A 19200-nucleotide genomic window follows, 5' to 3' on the forward strand; every position below is an offset into this window, starting at 1 on the left:
AACAGAGATAACAGAACACAAACAATTCTTACCATAGGCTTTGCTTGGTACCTTCTTAAACACAGCAATAAGTTCAGCATTGTACCCTATTTCAACCTGGAACCGGTCTTCCCCATATTTCACACATTTTCCTTTTGTAACATTAATTGCTTTCTTATGAGAGGCAGTTTCAAAGGCAGAGCCCACACCAGCAGAGCTGGTCAGTTTCTGCGTTCCAGCACTGGCCTGAGAGACAAAACCTGCCCCTGTTCTTTCTGTCAGTCCGTTTATGCTCATCAGCATTTCTGAATCGCTCAGGGCAGCACTGCTTGGTGGTGAAACATATTTAATGGCAGATTTGTTCTGAGTTTGTAAACTCTTACTGCCATCAGGGTGCCCGTTATCAGTGAATCTTGGATGAGGTGGTCCTGTGGGGCTTTTGAAAGCTGGGTAGCATTTGGGCTGCTGGAATGTTCCATGATTCACTGAAGTGTGCTGTCCGTGTTCCTGACTACCAGCATCCAAGTAATGTTTATGGGAATAACTCAGAGAATTCGGGGTCATTGCAGGGAACTGCTTTAGGCCACTTGCTTGTTCTGAGTCCTCTGAGCAACTCTTTGGCTGCTCTCTGTGCGAGCCAGCCATCTGTTGCTTTGCTGTGTAATGGTTATAGCCTTTCTGGAGACAGCTCTTCTGCTCCACAGGCGTGTTTGGATCGTGTCGCTGCTGGCTGGCGAGCCTGACATGATTGTTTTCCTCCTTCCAGCTTGCTGGATTGCCCAGCCTCTGCTCTCCCAGAGGAGGTGCAGCGATGCCCACGGGCCCAGCTCCCTGGGCTGCCAGCCTCTCTGCTCTCCTAGCCAAAGCCAGCCGGCGGTTCTCTTCAATCCTTCTCTTCTGCTCCTCTGTAAGGCCTGATGACATCTTCAACAATTCCAACAACAAATCTGTACCAAAACTACATTGGGAATCAATCACGGAGGCAACTGCTTCTTTAGAGGAAAAGAGGCCAGTCTACAGGAAAAAAAACAAAAAACAAAAAACAACAGATTATTATTCTATTGATAACTTAGTATTATTAGTGATTGAGTATTACTGTAACTGGTCCTACATGAATCTGGCAGTTCAGCAAAGCTGTCACATCAATGCTGAGCCATTATCAGCTAGTAGATGGTGGCAGACACTGATGAAGCCTTGCATACCAGTCCTGCAGGGATATAACACATGGAAAAAGGAGAAAATTCCTATTCAACAACTGTCCTGAGTACTCTTCTCTGCAATTCCCAGCAGAAGTAATAAAATAGCAAAGCGCGGGAACACCCTGCACTGCAGAGCCAGCCCTGCAAAGGCACCTGGAGGCAAAGGATTACATCCCTGCACAGCCTTCGGTGTTAGCGTGTCCTATTTCGGGTACCTTTTAGCACAGATGGGACGATGCCCATCTTCCCTGTTCACCTTCGGTTCTTGGGTATCTCACAGAGCGTGGCAGATACCTGCTGAACGCCACAGGACAGAGCCAGCTCCTCCAGAGAAACCGGCATTCGCAGGTCCCGGGCCTTCCAAGAGAAGCGAGGAGCTGGCTCCCGTCACTTCTCCCGGCAGCCCGCCTGGCTCCATGCGCTCGCTGCCCGCGTCCTGCGGGATGCCCGCTCCCTCCGTTCCTCAGCTTCCTGCGGGCGGTGCGGTTCCCCCTCTGCCCCTTCCTCTCCCAGGAGCCGGGCAGGCTCCCGTCCCAAACTCCACGGAGGTCCCGACCCGTCCCTCGGCCCCCCGCCACCCCCGTGGACCCGGAGGTCAGGATTCCTTCCCCGCCCGCCCCGCGGCTCCGCCGCCCGCTCACCGCCGGCGGGCACGGCCCGGAGCGCCGCGGAGGGACTACAGCTCCCAGCAGGCCCTGCGCTACCGCCCGGCGGCACCGAGCGGCCGGGAGTGCGCAGCACGCCGGGAGATAAGAGCGGCGCGCAGGGCGCGCGGGGCGTTGGGAAATGTAGTCTTCCGGTTGCGGCGCCATCTCGGGGGCTGTGGGGTTGCGGCGTTGCGGGGAGGGAGCCGGGACCCCGGGGCCGCCCCCGTCGCCCATTCGGGCGTGCGGGGGCTCTGCTGCCGGCCCCTGGCTGAAGCCTTGCCCAGCCGGCGCCTAGCGCTGCACGGCCGGGGCGGACCCCCCCGCTGGCTGCCCATGGTGTGGGTCTGGCGCGCCAATGTGTGGTGTTACTGAATGGTGACTGACGAGAAATCGACAGCGGAGCTGATGTGTGAGAGCGGGTGGCGGCACTTGACAGCTCTGAGGAAGGAGTCTGCCCCCGGGGTTAGGAGCAGCAGCTGGCATTGGTGCAAGCTGCTATTTTGTCATTTTTGAATATCGATGGTAGGTTGGAAGAGACCTCTGAGATCATCCAGTCCAGCCCATGACCAAGCACCACCATGTCAACCACACCATGACACTGAGTGCCGCGTTCAGTCCTTCCTTAAACACCTCCAGGGATGGTGACTCCACCACCTCCCTGGGCAGCCCATTCCAGTGTCTAATCACCTGTTCTGTGAAGAAATTCTTCCTAATGTCCCACCTTAACCTCCCCTGGTGCAGCTTGGGGCTGTGCCCTCGCATCCTGTCCCTGGCTGCCTGGGAGAAGAGCCCTACCTCCACTAGCTGCAATCTCCTTCCAGGTGGTTTCAGAGCCCTCTTTTCTCCAGGCTGGACACCCCCAGCTCCCCCAGCTGCTCCTCAGCTGCTCCAGACCCGTCACAGCTCTGTTGTCCTTGTCTGGGCTCACTCCAGCCCCTCAGTGTCCCTGCTGAGGTGAGGGGCTCAGGAATGGTCACAGCACTCAGGATGTGGCCTCACCAGTGCCAAGTACAGGGGCACAGTCACTGCCCTGGTCCTGCTGGCCACACTATTCCTGATACAGGCCAGGTGCCATTTGCCTTCTTGGCCACTTGGGCACTGCTGATTCATGTTCAGCTTTCCAGGGCAGCTTTCCAGCCACTCTGCCCCCATCCTGCAGCGCTGCCTGGGGTGGCTGTGGGTGAAGTGCAGGGCCTGGCACTTGGTCATGTTGAATGTCATAGCCTGGGCTCAGCCCATTCATCCAACCTGTCCACTCAGCTCTGCAGAGTGACAGTCCAACCCAACTTGGTGTCGTCCACAAATTTGCTAGTGGTGAATTCAGATTGCCAATAAACAGAATCTCTCATCCAGATTGCCAATAAACAGGACTGGACCCCACACTGATCCCTGGGGACACTACTAGTGACCAGACAAATGAGTGGATGTGCCTGGAGGTTGGAAGAGGATAGATGTCAGGGCTTTCTACAAGCAGAACACAAAAGAGGACACAGGAAACTATGAGCCCATTAGTATTACTCCAGGCCCTTGGAAAGTCATACAGTCTTCCAAGAAACTATCACAAAGCAAATGAAGTAGGTGATTGGGAAAGCCAGCACAGATTTATTAGACAGAAATCATGGCAGATTAACCTGATCACCTTCTACAGCCAAATGACATTTTCTGTCTACATGGGAAGAGTAGTGGAGGTAGTTAACCTGGACTTCAGCACAGTATTTGACCATTTTTCCCATGGCCTTCTCCTGGATGAGTTGATCAGGAGTGAGATCTGTGAGATGGGGAGGGAATTGGCTCCCAGGCCACAGCAGAAGGCAGCAATCAATGGGTTTTATGCAGGCTGGCACTGGCAGCCAGTCACAAGTGCAGTCCCCCAGGGAGAAACACCGGGTCCTACACTGTTCAAGAAATTACACTGGAAGAGGTTTCATCTTGAAATGAGAAAGAAATTTTTTGCATTGAGAACAATCAATCATTGAAACAACCTCCCCAGGGACATAGTGGAGTCCCCATCACGGAAGGTTTTCAAGATCCAATTGGACAGGGTGATAGATAACCTCATCTTGGCTCCCTTTCCCACAAAGGATTAGATCAGATGGTCTTTCAAGGTGCTTTCCAACTTGGACTGGTTTATGATTTTGTGAACATCTTCAAAATAAGATGATTATTCATATTTGCATCAGTTAAAATAAAATAAAAGGGCCTCCTAGGGTTTTAATTATACATAGGGCTTGATTATACACATCAAGATGCCTTTCCTGAGCAGGTACGTTCCCCATGTGGGTAAACAGAGAAGTAACTGGGGAGAAAGTAGAGAAAATGCCCCGGGGAACACCATAACCCCTTCCCATCTCAGGATTTTACTACCCTGCCCAGTGGCAGGCCCAGAGCTGCCATCCTTGTCCCCAGGCACCATTTCCTCTCACCTGACAGGCCCTTTGGCTCGGGACACTGCAGCCAGCTGGCTGTTTCACAGTGTATTCATTCTTCTCTCTGCTAGTTAATTAGAAAAGGTTATCATTAAATTGCTTCCTGATTAAGCAGCAGTGACTGCCATTAGTCAGGAGCTTGTCAGCCTGAGAAAAACAAGGCAGGCAGGAAGAGTGAGGTGCAACTCAACACACAGCACAGCCCTGAGAGTGCTGTTCCTCACCTGGGAATCACACGCAGACATGAGCATACCACAAGCTCACAGGCACTTCCAAACACACCACTTTTAAAGAAAATCACAGGCTGAGGAGATGTCTGGGTCCAGCGTTTTGTTACTCTCAAGCAAAAAAAAATCAAACCTTTTTGCATGTTCCAGGTCCTCTCTCTGCAGAGCATATGTGCTAGGAAGGGATGCATAGCTCCATGGTCTCTGTCCAGCTCTTCTGCCTTTGCCCTTTCTTCCCCTGAAAGCCAGCAGACTCCAGGCGGCTGCACAGCAGAGAGAGAAAGGAGTGGATGAGAGACCTTTTTTTCTCTCCTTCTTGTCGCACTTTTAACTGCCCAGAGCTAAACCAGATCCCAGTGTCACATATGGATGAGAGAGAGAGGGAACATGCAGAGCATAACCCTGCAAATGTTCCCAGCCACCTTCTCCCTGCCAGCAGCAATCCAGTTCCAGGTCCTTGGCAATGGTTCCTTGTGCTTTGAGAGATCTTGTCGGGGGAAAAAACCCAACAACTTGGGAAGAGTGAGAAAAGCCCCACCCAAGGGCTGTCCCCAGCTCATGCAAATATTGAGAGCAGAGCATTGTTTGCAGAGAGCTCTTGAGCTGCACGGTCAGGCAGACACAGACAGACGCTGAAGCATTTGCTCCATATGGCACAAGTTCAGCGAGACACCAGGAACAGCCCGGCCATGCAGAGAACAGACCTACAAAATGAGAGGCCACTTGCAAGCAGTTTGCTGGTGCACTCCACGTGTCCTTTCAGTCAGAACATGCTTCCAGCAGTGGCTTGGACTCACCCTCCACATACTGGGTCAGGGGCAGAGATGCAGAGTGAAAGTCCTGGGAGGGATAGGGCACCCCAGCTGTGCTGCAGAGGAAATGGTTCACATCCTTCCAAAGAAATGCTCCCATCGGTGAAAAAAAATTAAGGAAATTAGGTTCTCAGTGTCATTCTTAGCAGGAGCTTTGTCTCATTTGGATCATGCTCTAAACCTCTTGTGGGCTGGGCTGGCTGACTGCTGTCTTCAAATGAACCATAACTGCCTCAATTGTACATCTTCTATGAGCAGTAGCTAATACCTGAGCCTCCCAAAACTCCAGAGCCATTCTGGAATCTCATGGATTATCCTTTGAGGGGTCTTGGGCTGCTCTTCAGAGGTCCTACTACTGTCATATTGAAAATATTTGCCCCATTACACCTCTTTGCCAGCACACCTTGGTGGTTCTCCACATGAGCAGAGCTCACTTCCTTCCTCCTGGATGTGTAGCCAGCCTGCACTCTCTGCTGGGGCTGAATTGCACGCAGGGCTGCTGTGTGTAGCAAAGCTGTCCAGCAGAGAACTGGAAATCAGCCCAGGCTAAGGATCCTGAGATGCCCCAGCTTCTGGGAGGGTTTTGGTACCCCACACTGAGCTCAGAGAAACCATAACCAATGCCTAATTGCACCAATCTTTGACTAGCTGTGGAGAACTTGTAGTTTCACTTTCTAAAATAAATTAATCCCATGTTATCAGTTCGTACCCAGCTAAGACCAGTCAGGTGGTCGGACTGGGGACATACAGGTCTGCTTTTAAGAGGAGGTTGTGGTGCAGGAGAGTCAGAGAAAGGCCTCTGCACTTGTTCCAGATGGAGAAACCTTTATTTTGGGCTTCTAGGGTCTGACCTGAATATTCTTTACAAGACCTATCCTCTGTAGGCTGTGGGGTTGTGCTTCCTCTGCTCTGGTTTGGGATCCTCAAGGAGGTCAAAGCTGCCTAATGGGGAGCTCAAACCCTGGGCTTGGAGGGCCAGGGTGTGCTTGGGTTTGGGGAGGTGCTGACCCTGCATCCCCTACAATTCCCCGGATTTCTTTTCTTAGACAGCTGTAAATCCCCTCGACTTTCCCTCTGCCATTGAGGCACACCAAGGACCATGGCCTCTTGGCCCGTTTGACAGCTCATGCCCTTTCCCTGAGCATCTTTGTAGAACCAAAGACAAAATTTGGAGTTTGCTGAATCCTGGTGTCCTTGAAACTCTGATGAAAGGGCACCTGCAGAGGCTTTTCTGTGAGTTTTTCTAGCATGAGAAGGTTGTTCCCCTCCTCTGACTGCCAGCTCAGTAAAGACCACTTCTTTTTCCCTGCTTTCTGGCCACCCAGTGCAAGAAAAATTAGTCACCCTCCATTCTTTTGAAGCAGCCTCTTTTATCTACACAGCTTGTTCTTCCCTGGCATGCTGAAGCCTTCCTGCTCTTGTTTATAGTACAACCCCTCCAACAGATTGCAGGGTCTCTTTTCTGCCTTCTGTCCTTCTTGGCTGGATTCCCCTCCATAGCTCCAGTCCAGAGCAATGGTCTGCACAGCACATGGCCCCTGCTTTGCTGCCAGGCCACTGCCTCAGAGCTGCTGCAAAGTTGAGTCTATTTGTGATCTTTTGTGTGAGGCAGCCCAAGAGAAAAAACCCCACATCCTACATTGAATTTCAGACTGTGTTTCCAAAGCTTCTCTGTCACCAGCATTTAACACAATATGAGCTGTGATCCAGCTGGGGTGAGGGCACTGGCGATGTAGACTCTCCAGTATCTTATGCTTAAGATAGGAGCAGAGCACACCCCTCTGCTCAACACGACTGGTTGGGATTTTTTGTTCAGATGCTCAACAGAAATTTATCTTTGTGAAACACAGTTGAACTGGCAGAAGGGTCCAAAATTAGAAGGAAAGGCCTGTGTGCACAGAGACAATTTAACTGCATAAGCTTTATTTCTTTAGGAAATGAGGTTAAACAAACCAAAGTTGCATTCCTAGTTCTATTCTGGAGCTTAAATTATTGGCCTGGTGTTCAAGCTCAGAACAAGCAGCTATGGCCTTTGTTTATATGAAGCCAACTACTGAGATCCTGTTTGTTGAACCTACCTACAGTTCTCTGCCCTTTCTCCTCCTGGTGCATAAGACCCAGAGATATGGAGATATCCTTTAAGCAGTAGAACCAGAGGTCACTGGTGTGCTATTACACCAATGTAATATTAATGGTCCTTTGCTCTTTCACAGGAGCAGCATCTTTCCTTGAAGGATCTCAAAGCGTAATCCCAACCAAAAGGAGTTGGCAGAGCACCTCTGGAGTTCTGTGGGATGCAAGGTCTGTTGCCAAGGGGTCTTCCAAGAGAGAGACACAGACCTGTGGCATGCTCAAGACTTTCCTAAAAGCCCTGAGCTGACAGTGGGTTCTGATACAATTGTTTGTCACCCTCTGCTGTTGCTTAGATGGGAGCAATGTAAGACTGCTGCTTGAATTAGGAATGTGGACTCAGCAGATGACTCTTTTCTACCCCAGTCTTCACTCAACCAATGATGCAGGAAGGTTGCTCTCATCTTAGAAACTCTGTGAGTGCAGTTCTTGGAAAGTGAGCCAGAATCTGGCCTTGACAAACAGCACGCTTAAGCACATGCTCAACTTGAAGTGTGTACTTAAGCTTGTTAAGCCTGCTTCTTCAACAGAGAAGATTTTCCTTTGTGTTGGGAGTCTTATCTGCTAAAGAAGGTGGAAGTCACAAGGTGATTTGTTTGTTTGTTATATTTTGTAGAGCAGCCTGATCTAGAAAACACTTGCTGTCAGCTGCACTATTTTGCTACCAGCTTGTCTCAGTGATTTCCACTGGGCTCCATGGGATAGCAATTATTCCACAACAGGGAGTGCTCTTGAAGTGTCAGGGCAGTGTGCTTGCAAGGTACTGCTGCAATCTGCCCATACGTTTCTTATTATAAACAACAAGGGTCATAGGCAATGGGAGCGCACGTGCTTTGTTTAGGGAGGGCATTTCCCCTTTCTGATCGTAGTAAAAATTGTAATAGCCAGATCCTGACAAACAGCCATAAAGGTTCTGTTTAAAAGATTGTGACTACAGAAAGCAGATGCTCATCAAGTTAAATAAGGAATTTAATTAGCCAGCATTTTATCTTGTTTTCAGCAACATGATGACAAATCGCATCTTAATAAAATAACATTAGGGAGCAGCACAATTCCAGTGCTTCAGGAAATGAGAAGCAGTGTAAGTTATAGGCCTGTTCCCACCAAAGAAGTCATTCCCATTCAGAAATCTGACAGGCTGTTAAGATGGATAGTGTTTTAGCAAAATGGTCCTCTGGCATCTAGAAAGATTTACACCACTTTTGGCTTTAAAAGGCTTAATACAGGGTGGTGAGAGAGAAGGAGTGGCATGAATAGCTTGATGGACTGGTAATGCAATTAATACTTTTTTGTTCCTGTGGTGGCACAGGTATGTAGGGTTCTTCACAACTGAGTAGAAAAAAGTTCTGCTTTTCTCAGTGGGCTATAAATAAACATAGATGTTAGACATTGTATGATAAGTATCAAATTTAGTGTTTGTCATGTCAAAATTCAACTACAAGCTCTCATTTGATGTTTTGTGTAACATACTGATTCTTGCCTAACACTTAGAAAGGTTTACGAAGGATCCACAGAAAGTTTGCTTATGACCTGGTCTGACAATTACAAAAGTTTGTCTAAGCTCAGCTTCTGGGATCCAAGAAACTACTGTTGTTTGGAATATTTATGTTCAGTAAAAAGGATTACAAAGCATAAGAATCACAACAATAACAAATGAGAAGAATCAGCTTAATTATACAAGAATAAAGGAACTATTTCTCCCATTCAGCATGGCTGTCCACTGAATCCTTCCTTTTGTCTGTACCAGGAATCAGACCCAAGTTTTAGGTGACAGATCATGTGATTATCACATAGCTGTCTGCTATAAAATGCACATTTTGATCCTAGATTATATATTGAGGCAATACAGATGATCAGCAATTTCCCTTGCTGATCATCTGTTTTAACGGCAGTTATTTCAGATGGTCTATTTGACATTTTCCATCTTTCATATTCAGAAGTTGCTCCATAGAGCAGCTATTCATATTGCACCATAGAAAGGAGGAAAGTGCAAGAGTTGTCTGATTGGATCTCTTTGTCATGCGAGGGTGCACACATACAGAGACAGTACAAACACTGAGTTTATTGAATCAAACACAGTCAGTGCTGAAGTGTGGGTTGGGAGTGGGTCTCCTCTTTTAGCAGGCAAGAAATTCCTTTTAAGATTATCTTGCAGGAGCTTGATTTAAGACTGAATGTGGAAGAGTGAGGTTTTCTCTTCCCTCAGTGGAAAAAAAATTGAAATGTATTGACCTGGAAAATCCAAGCTCAGAAGCAGCATCTGGGTTTTCAGCAAGTCCCTTGATTCTTTCCCTGTTGTCCATCTGGATTCACTGTAAAACAGAGAAATCAAGCACTGCTTCTGAGGTCAAGTGAAGTTTGGAAATGGCCACCATTTCCATGTAATTTTGTGAGGATGGGGGGCACTGCTCCGTGCTCTGAGAGCGCTGCTGGATGTCAAGGTCTCTAAGCAGCGGTGGGTATGACTTCTCATTTGCAGAGCTGTTTGCAGAATTGGACCCTAAGCCCTCCTGGAGTGAATTGTGAAGCAATGCACAAATCAAATCAAGATGCTGACTGAGATTGCATCATGGCACAATATCATGCTGACAGAATTTGAGGCTAAAAGCAGTGACATTCATGTTCTGCAATTTCTAATGCATCGTAAGGTTGTAAAATGACAACTGTCCTGGAGGACAAAGACTAACCCCCTTGTGCCCTGCAAATACTTTCCAGTCCACAGACAAGTTAAAGACCAAGTCTTCAGAATCTTCTGATCAGCACCTAAACTTGATCTCTTAACAGGCAGAACAGGTGGTTCCCTCTGAATTTGCAGATGGTGTCAGGTTTTATTCATGGGCATGACACCTTGCAGTATTAATGTTCCTTGTGGATACCACCACCTTTTTTAATAGATTTTCTACACTTTTATTAATTACTTAATTGGCACACAGTAGTATAAGTATTGAAGTGTATTCCTATAGGGCAGTCATACTTTAGACAGCACTGTCTATTTGAAAGCTGAATTAAAAACAACTGGAAAAAGCATTTTCAGTTGTCCCTGCTTCATCCCTGATTTCAGCAACAAAGCTGATATATTGCCAGGTACTGATCTCACTACCTGGGATTTGTCCAGGTTGAGAACTTATTAGTGCTTATTTGAGGGAAGAGGGAGAGAGAGGGAGAACACAGCTTGTATAAATCAGATTAAACTATTGACAACTCCTAAGCAATGCTCATTCCAGGAGTAAGTTCACTATGTGATAACACCACTGCTGTAAAAGAATTGCATTTTGAATGCATGTCACTCTGCAAATACCTGGTGGCTCATGAGTTCTTGAGGCTTAGCTCCTAGAAGAGGAAACAGGATTGCTTAAGAAGTTAAATACTCTAGATGGAGATTGTGTGAATTATTTAATACGTGGGAAACTTAACAGACGTTGGACCCTGCCCTAGTTGATGATTCAGAGGCATCTTGGATTAGAGTAGAAATTATTGCACGTAATACAGACTTCATGAAAAAATCCAGGTCTTGGCTGAAGCCTAGTGAGCAAAGAACTCCACTGTGTGCCATGATTAACCTTGGCTTGCACATTTCGGTGGGAAGGCATGGTTAAATGCAGACCTAAAAGCACAAACTTCTGTATCTTCTCTACGTGTGGCTGCTGGATATCACAGCCATGAAATATAATAGTGTGTGTTAAGAGTCCTCCTCTCTGCCTGGTCCACAAGTAATGTATGTCTGTCTTTGATCTCAGCTATGGAGCTCAGCCTGGGCTACAGACACTGGTGCTTTTCTCTTGGGAGCCCTCAAAGCACTCAGCAGCAAAGCAGCTTTGCCACTGGTGTCGAGTCTGGGATTGGCTTCCCAACTGTCAACCTGGCATCTTGTATCAACACTAAAAAGCCCTGTGTTGTTTTGTTTTTTTGGTTTTTTTTTTTTTTTTTAATTGCCACAAAGCAGAATGCATATGGATAGCAATGGATAGCAGGGTAGTAGGAAGCGGAATGAATATGGGGAACAGTGGATAGTAGGGTAGTAGGAAGGAAAGGGGGCAGCTGCAGTTGCAAATAGAGAGCTCTTCAGTGGCTCTACCAGTATCCCAACCCCTTTCCCCATCCCTCTTTCACACACATACTGAGGCAGTTGAGCAGTGGCAGATGGGGAAAGAAAATAGATAAATAAAAGTGTCAGCAGGATGGATTGATTTGCACTTGGTCTCCTCTCATCTCTCTGCATATGTCTGCTGGTATGTAAAGATCACACAAGCAAGGGACTTAGCACTGACTTGGAAAATTTATATCACTGAACATAAAAACGAATCAAGAAGAAAAACGGAGGAAGGAGGTGGTCAGGGAAGAGAACAAAAGGAGATTAATTTTTTTCCCCCCTTGTACATCAGGATTTCATTGGGACAGTGATTTTATGGGATCACGTGGTGCCAGTGCTACTGCAGGTGCAGCTCTTTTTCAGAGAAAAGAGACCATGTGGGCAGTATCCTCTGCAGATATCCCTTGAGGTTTTGATCTTTTTCGGCCTAAATGAGAGTTCCCCAAATGGCATCAGAGCCAGTCAGGGGTAGGCTCAGCAGCAGAGTCCCAACACATGATGGCTTTAGATAGCAAAGACTCCATCTCTGTCTGCACGTTCTTCTGGTACCCAGGAGGCTCTACCAGTACCTCCACACACCCATACAACTTCAGGGACAGCAGGAGAATATATCTCAGTGTACTCTGGGCCAATTCTCCTGTGATTTACCAGTTTTTCATTAAGTCTTGATGCTTAGCATGAAAGTCATACCCAGGATCACAGGCAGCTTCAACAGTGGAATGAGGTTCAAATTCGGCCTGTGTTTTATGCACGAAAACCTTCATTTTTAGAAAATGCTGGAAATATTTTTCCTAAGGCACCATTCTCCAGGGCATCCTTGCCTCCTTTTCATTGCTAGCTTCTATACAAATGCAGGATCCTTGGTGCTTAGTCATTCTACTGTTCCTGCTGTTTATTGCCTCCAATGGGCATAATTCTCTGCTTAGGAGACCTTTGCGAGTTGCTGCAGAGGAGCCGTGGGCTGTTGTCATCGCGTTTCCAGAGGGCAATAAACAGCAGCAGTCAAACTTGCATGGAAGAAAGATTGTGTGATTATTCAGTCATAAAAAGAGGAAAGAAAAATAGAGATATATTGCATGTGTTCTTACTTGCACATCACACAAGGATGTGCAAATTGCTCTCAAAGAGAGCCATGCTATGAGGTAAAATAGTTCCCCATGCAGCGCTTCGCTGCTGACTCAAAGGGGGAATTCTCTTGCCTGTGCCTCAGTTTCCCAATATAAATCAAAGGGGTTGTAGCTTTTCCCATGTAGTTTAAGTGCTTTCAGGGCCAGGAATTAATTTATGTCCTTAAAGGGCAGGGCAGGTCAGGAAGACAGAGTTGTGAGTTTGGCAGTGATGCAGGGAGAGAAGTGTTTCCTGGGGTTGACAGCTTGTTTTCCTCTTGTTCTTGAATGAGAGCACATTGTCTGGGAGGAAGATCCAGAGAGACCACACTAGTCTTAAGATGGAAAGGACTGGAATTAGAGTCAGCTCATCACCACAGTCATCTGCACTATGACCTGAGGGTTAAAAAACATCCCCAAAGAGACCCCAGGAAGGGAAAAAGGAAGGAAAAGGAAGGAAAAGCACCTTTAGCAGCATAGAATTGTTGCCTACTTGCAGACACTGGCTCAGAATCCATTACTTTTGAGGGTTTCCTTTTAGGGTCTGTGAGACTGAATATTTCTGTCTACTGGGACCAAGTTGTCAGGAGCTGCATGACCCCAAAGACCAGAGGAGATTTCCAGCTCATCAGCACTGAGGGTTCATCCCACAAGGAAACCCAGGCACTCAGCACCTTTATGGAGATGTTCAGCTTATGGCAGCATCCATCCCTAAAATGCTCCCCCACAATAAAATGTAATTACAAAACTCTTTAACTACATAAGCTTCTAAATCAATTAATTATCTTGGCAAGAAAATGTGTATGGTTTTGAAATCTCACTTTAATTAACATAAAGTGCATTAGGAAGCAGTAGATCTGGGCCATCACTTGGATGTAACAGTCTCTCACTTCATGTGCTCCTGAGGTCCTGGGAGAGTGTCAATGTGATGTTTAAGCTCCCTTTCAAATACTGTGTCTGGGCCACATGTAAGGTCAAGGCCTCCTTTTCAGAACAAAGTTTCCATTCTGAGGTACTATTGGGGGATGCTCCGTAGAAATGCAATGGTCAAAAATCAATTCCTGTTTCCATGGATGTAAATCCACTAATTTTCCCACTCACCGCTCTTCCATTTCCCTCTGCTTTCATTGTCTGCACTATGCCACCTCCAACAGCCCTGCCTTTAAATCCACACTCCTCTCTTCCTGTTGGAGCCTTCAGTCCATTCATTGACAGACACCACACTTGTCCCTTGTGCAAAGGTGTGGGGAGAGGTCACCAAGGAGAGTGACACCTGCCAGTGGAACCTTTGTGCTCTTATTAGTGACAGTTGTGATCTTTCCTGTGTTTCTGATGTGTGTTGGAGCATAGTCAGGGCAAGAGAGGAGACAACACAGTACCTTAGCAGGCTGTGGGTCAGCCCGATGTTTTGTGCCTGGCATTTCCAGGCAGATGTGGAAGCCTACTGCCTTCTTCTGTGAAAGTGATGTGGAGCTGGTGCATACAGTGGGTAATTCTTCAGCACAGGGAGACACGAGGATGTCCTCCTGCAATGTACTTCAGTGTGCTTTTCTCTCATCTCCAGTGTCCCTGCTCTTCTCAAGACCCATTTTATGCAACAAAGATTGCTTAGGAGTCACCTAAAAAGGTCTTCTCATGTTTGGGTCTTGGCCTCTGCCAACATGGAAACTCACCTACTGCTGATGAAGCTAAGCAGATTATCTGGCTCATAAGCAACTTCATTACCTGCACTGTACTTATGCAGCATGTGCATATCTGCCTGCTGATCCAGAAACAAGCTGCTGTAGATGGGGAAACTATCTGGGCAGCCTAAGATGTTAAATCCTGAGATACATATTGGTAGGAATTTGGGGAAACAGTCTCAAATATCCAAATATTCATTATACTGAAGGAGAATTGTAGCTCAAGAAGGAACTTAGCTCAGCACAGGATTTACAGGATTCATAGGATTAATCTCCTGGACATCCTCGTGTGGTGTCTCCATGCACTACCCCTTTATGCCAGGTACAGATCCTCCTAAGGACAGACTATCAATCTGCCCATACAAAACTGTTGCTTTTTTCTTGGGAATGGCAGTGTTGTGCCAGATGAGGTCCTAGGGGGAATATCCTCCGTGTTACTGTGGCTGCTGATGAATCCTGGTAACTAAGCAAATGCTGGATGACATGCTAGATCCTATCTGTTCATCTGGATTTGGAGAGCATGGGGTATCTCTCAGGATCAGCCCCTAATGGGCTTGTTTAACAACATTGGCTTTTCTTTCCGTCAGACAAGTGTAAGCTAGTTGTAGGACTGTTGTGTGTCACTAAAATAACATAAGTCTGAGAATTTAATTAGACACTTGAAACAAATTTGACTTGACTTGGGAGAGTAGCGAAAATATCCAAGGGACTTTTGATTATATACTTTCATTTTTTAATGTCTAATTTTCAGGTCCTTTTAGGCTTGGGATTTCATGACAATTACTACATTCCTGGATAGTTAAATCCACTCAGCATTTGGCTGAATGCCTTCTGAAGATATCCTGAAACACACCGTCTATTGCAGCTGCTCTGTTCCAGTCAGAGTTCTGACTAGTCATCCAAGGGGACAAGGAATTCCTTTTGTAGGAGGTAGTGTAGGACTTGTTACCAGGAAAGCTCCATGTTTGAAGTTGTCTAGTCCTGAAGAGAAGTGCTGTGGCACTGCAAGTTTGAATTTTAAATCCAGAGCCTAAAGAAAGAAAAAGTGGGGGCTGTCCTCATCAGCAGTAGTATTTTCTCACCCACATTCTCCTGCACATTGACTGGCCTCAAGCCTGCTGGTAGAGAAAACTCTGAAACAAAGACATGGATTTCTTCCTGAACCCAGGGAAAAAGATCTGCAGTTGTACTTTGCTTTGCTTGAGGTCCTCTTGCTGGACATGCCTGATTTTTCAAAAAGAACCAATCCTTTTCTCTCCCCTTTGTAGAGAGCAAGCTGCCATGGAAATAGAAAAATTTGCTCTGTATCAACTCAGAGATGGACCATGAATTTTGCAGGAATAGAGCAAGTGGAAGTTCAGTCCTTGCCTGGGGAGAAAGCAATAGCACAGGAACTCCCTGTGTGCAGAATGCAATGACTTTTGCTCCAGTTCAAGACTGCAGATACACCAAGGCATAAAACTCCAGAAATTATTTGTGTTCTCCTCTGAGAAGATTATTCCAATCAATATATAGATTATTTCTGAATGTTTAGAAGATGCATAACCCCCACCTGCTCAGCCCAGCTTTCCAGCAGCGACATCCTTTGCATCAGCACACTTACAACTGCCCAGAAAGAAAGATCCAAAAAAAAAAAAAAGTGACAGAGCTCCCTGGCTGCATCTGCCCACAAGCTTCCTCAACTGAGTTATGGTAATTACATCACTTGAGATTTATTTAATATCTCTGTCCGGGAAAAAGAACTAGGAAGTCTGGCTGTGACAAGCAATCAGAGGGTACTCAGCTGATGAGCAGCTCCCCATCACTGAGAGAGCAGCAGGAACCTTCAATGTATTGGATTTAAGTAATGGTTTGCCAGAGGGATGGGGCCCATGCCACAGCAATCAAAGCTACTCTGCACCATTAAAGAGCTGTAGGTGGAGCAGGAGGCGCAGTGCAGCTATTGACCGAGTAGGTGGGCATGAAAATGGGTTTAGGTAACTGTTTCCTGAGAGATGGAAAACACAAAGGAATGTTTCTCTGGCAGCCTTCTGGCTCCCTGATCTTCTCTGTCCACATCAGCATTTACATTGTCTGTCTTTGACATGCTTGTGCACAATGACCAGTGTGCTGAGTTCAAGCTGTTCAGCTGCAGTCCACATAATGTTTTCCTGCTTGCATTTGCCCTCTCACTATGTCTGCCATTAAAAAAAAAATCCCTGAACTAACAACATAAAAAAAAAAAAAAGAAAATTTGCTTATATGATTTTATATCAAGCTGCCACACAGGCAGACCAAATACCGATGCAGCTCTAGCCACTCTTTTTCTTGCTGCCTCCACCCCCTCTGCGCTGAGCCATGGCTTGTACAGAGAGGTGACGAGGAGGCACATGAATAGCAATACTTTTTTTGTCCTTGTTGAGGGAGTAGCTAAGGGCAAATGGGCCCACACTGTGCTTTAGATAACCAGTGTTAGAGTGTCTGCTGAGACCAACTTGCAGCCTGACACCTGAATCCTTCTATAACAAACAGGCCTGCCAAGGTGCCTGGACATCTCCCCAGTCTAATTTCCTAGTCAGTAGCTTGGATGTAAGCAGCCAAGAGGAGCCAGTTATCCACTCCTAGCTGATTGAGCCATGTGTTTTTTCTTCCTCTTTGGGTACCTGAGGAGGGCAGAGGTAGTGTCTGCCAGAGGTGATGCCTCCCATAGTTACCCTCCCAATGTTAACCTCTTGCCTGTTAGTGGGCTCAAGAGACAATGGATCAAAACTCCCAGAAACAGGTTATTCTCCAAGAGAAAATGCTGCTCATCATTTGCTGCACATTGCTTCCTGTGAAGCAAAATTAGGAAGGCTGAAATGGCCTCCTAACAACTCCTGACTTGAACTGGGATCTCACCAAAGTGTCTTGGGCCAGCTCTTTCCAGTGCAAGCATTTTAAGTGAGACACCTTGATCCGTACCAAAGGGCCTGAATGCAGCATCCAAGTGTGAAAACATTGGCAGCTGTCCCATTTACCAAAACAGAAATAATACCCACTCACCTCTGGGAAGCATATGGAGCACTTCCGATTTATTATTTGTTTTATTTATTTTGTCACATTTATCAGCCATTCAGCTCTCTGGGCACACAGCCCATACATTAAAAACCAGAGTATAACACAAAGATCTCATCTAGCCTGAGAATATCCTTTCTGTAAAACCAGGCATGGGCAGGAGGGAAGGATGAAAGATGCTTTACACAAGCAAAGGATGACAACAATATATTTTTCTCCAATTCTCTTATTGATGGAACCATTCTGAAAATGTTGGTGACATCAAGACAAGAAGATGGGAGCAATAAAAAGGATTGGGGATTTTGGTGGAAAGCCATCCTGGAGCATGGACACAGAGACTCAGCCTCTAGCCAGCCTGTCTCACACACAGGAAGTCTCTAAAATGCTCTTTCCATTACTATTTCTCTAATGACCCCATTAGACACATATGAAATTCTGAGGAGCTTTAATATGTTGTAGACAGCCACACTGGCAAATCTGCCCAGCTTTTCTGAGGAACGGCAGGCTGCATTGATGAATGTTTTAAAGCATCCCAATGTGTAATTTATTTCCTGGAAATTAATTGCATGTGCTGGTTTCATTTTCCTGTAGCAAATAATCAGTCTGCTCCTTTTTAATTAGGTAACAACATAGATTCCTCTACTAATCATGATGTGGTGTTTTATGCATATCATGTATTTTCCTATGGGAAACAATTTCAGATCATTGTCTAGGGTCCAGCACAACTTTTAAGAGACATGAGATTATTTATCATTTGTATTGCCTGGGTCGCTGCCAATGAAGACCTTGTACACAAGACCAGCTAGAGAACCCAGACTGGGCATTGGTGCAGGCAATGGCCTCCTCAAGGAGAAATTTAAGAAAGAAACCAAACTAAATAAAATTTCAATGGCACTGACATGATGTCAGACCCAGGCACCATGAGGTGCGTCCCGTCTTGCAGGTATTCACTGGTCCCTGAGCTGAGACATTCCACTGACATTAGCCACATTGCATGGACTGTATCAATAATACTTTTGGTCTGCATCAAACTCAGCACCTTTGTCAGCTGTTCCAGCTGCAATGGCAAATACCAAGGTCCAGTGGAGACCTAAGTTTCCCCTAGCATTCAGAGGCTGCATGGGCCTGCATGGACGCACATAACAGGATGGGGTGGGGAAAGCCACTTCTGCTGATGATTGCAGAGAAAAGCTAATGGCCAACAGCAGCTGCTACTTAAAATTTTCAAACAGGCTGAGAGAGTAAAAACTATTGGCCTTGGCATTCATTCATTACTTGCAGCAAAACTCTAATTAAGCAATAGTGTTCAGTTATATTTACCCTCCATTGGGCTACAAGGAACCCATATTTCTACTGAAATACATGCTACTGAAACAAAACAAATCTATCAGCAAAAAAACGCTGCTGGAGTAAAATGTAATAATGATATCATAGCTATTAGACCGTGAAAACCTCTGCAACAAATTAATCTGCTAGGGAAAAGTTTGTTGGTGGGGTTTCAGCTTCCTGCTGGGAACCTGTAAAACCCGCACCACTGCCTGAGACATCGCCGCACCCGCGGCCTCTGCCTCCTGCCCCTGGAAGTTCCCGTGTGTCACAGCGGCCGGTGGGAGGTGGAAACCCGCCTGGAACACGCCGGGGCGCGGAGGCTTCGCCGCCTTCCGGGTGCCCCTTGGCGGCGGGGCCGCGTCCCGCAGGGCCGGGCTCGGCGGGGCCGGTGCGGGGCTCGGTGGAGCCGGTGCGGGGCCGGTGCGGAGCTCGGCGGGGCTGCCGCGGGGCTCGGCGGAGCCCGCGCCGCCCCGCCCGGCGGAGCTGTCCGCGCCCCGTGGTGCTGAAGCCGCAGCGCCCGCCCAGCCCCTTCCCCGCCCC

General features: G+C 46.9%; 1 protein-coding gene across 5 annotated transcripts in view; it reads right to left on the reverse strand.

The window, feature by feature from the left end:
• SMARCAL1 (SWI/SNF related, matrix associated, actin dependent regulator of chromatin, subfamily a like 1) overlaps positions 1 to 1883 on the reverse strand; it is a 34263-nt gene extending 32380 nt beyond the window's left edge. The window contains exons 1-3 of one of the 5 annotated variants that reach the window (XM_039700669.1): positions 1394 to 1800; positions 1091 to 1186; positions 33 to 993 (exon numbers count right to left, since the gene is read on the reverse strand). In XM_039700669.1, coding sequence (XP_039556603.1) covers positions 33 to 903 — 871 coding nt within the window. In that variant the 5' untranslated portion in view covers positions 904 to 993; positions 1091 to 1186; positions 1394 to 1800. The other 4 variants (XM_039700678.1, XM_039700652.1, XM_039700688.1 and 1 more) reach the window with 4 other exon arrangements.
• Between the last annotated feature and the right edge of the window lie 17317 nt (positions 1884 to 19200).

This window comes from Passer montanus, unplaced genomic scaffold (genome assembly GCF_014805655.1).
Source record: "Passer montanus isolate IOZ18808 unplaced genomic scaffold, ASM1480565v1 scaffold1, whole genome shotgun sequence".
NCBI classification, from domain to species: Eukaryota; Metazoa; Chordata; class Aves; order Passeriformes; family Passeridae; genus Passer; species Passer montanus.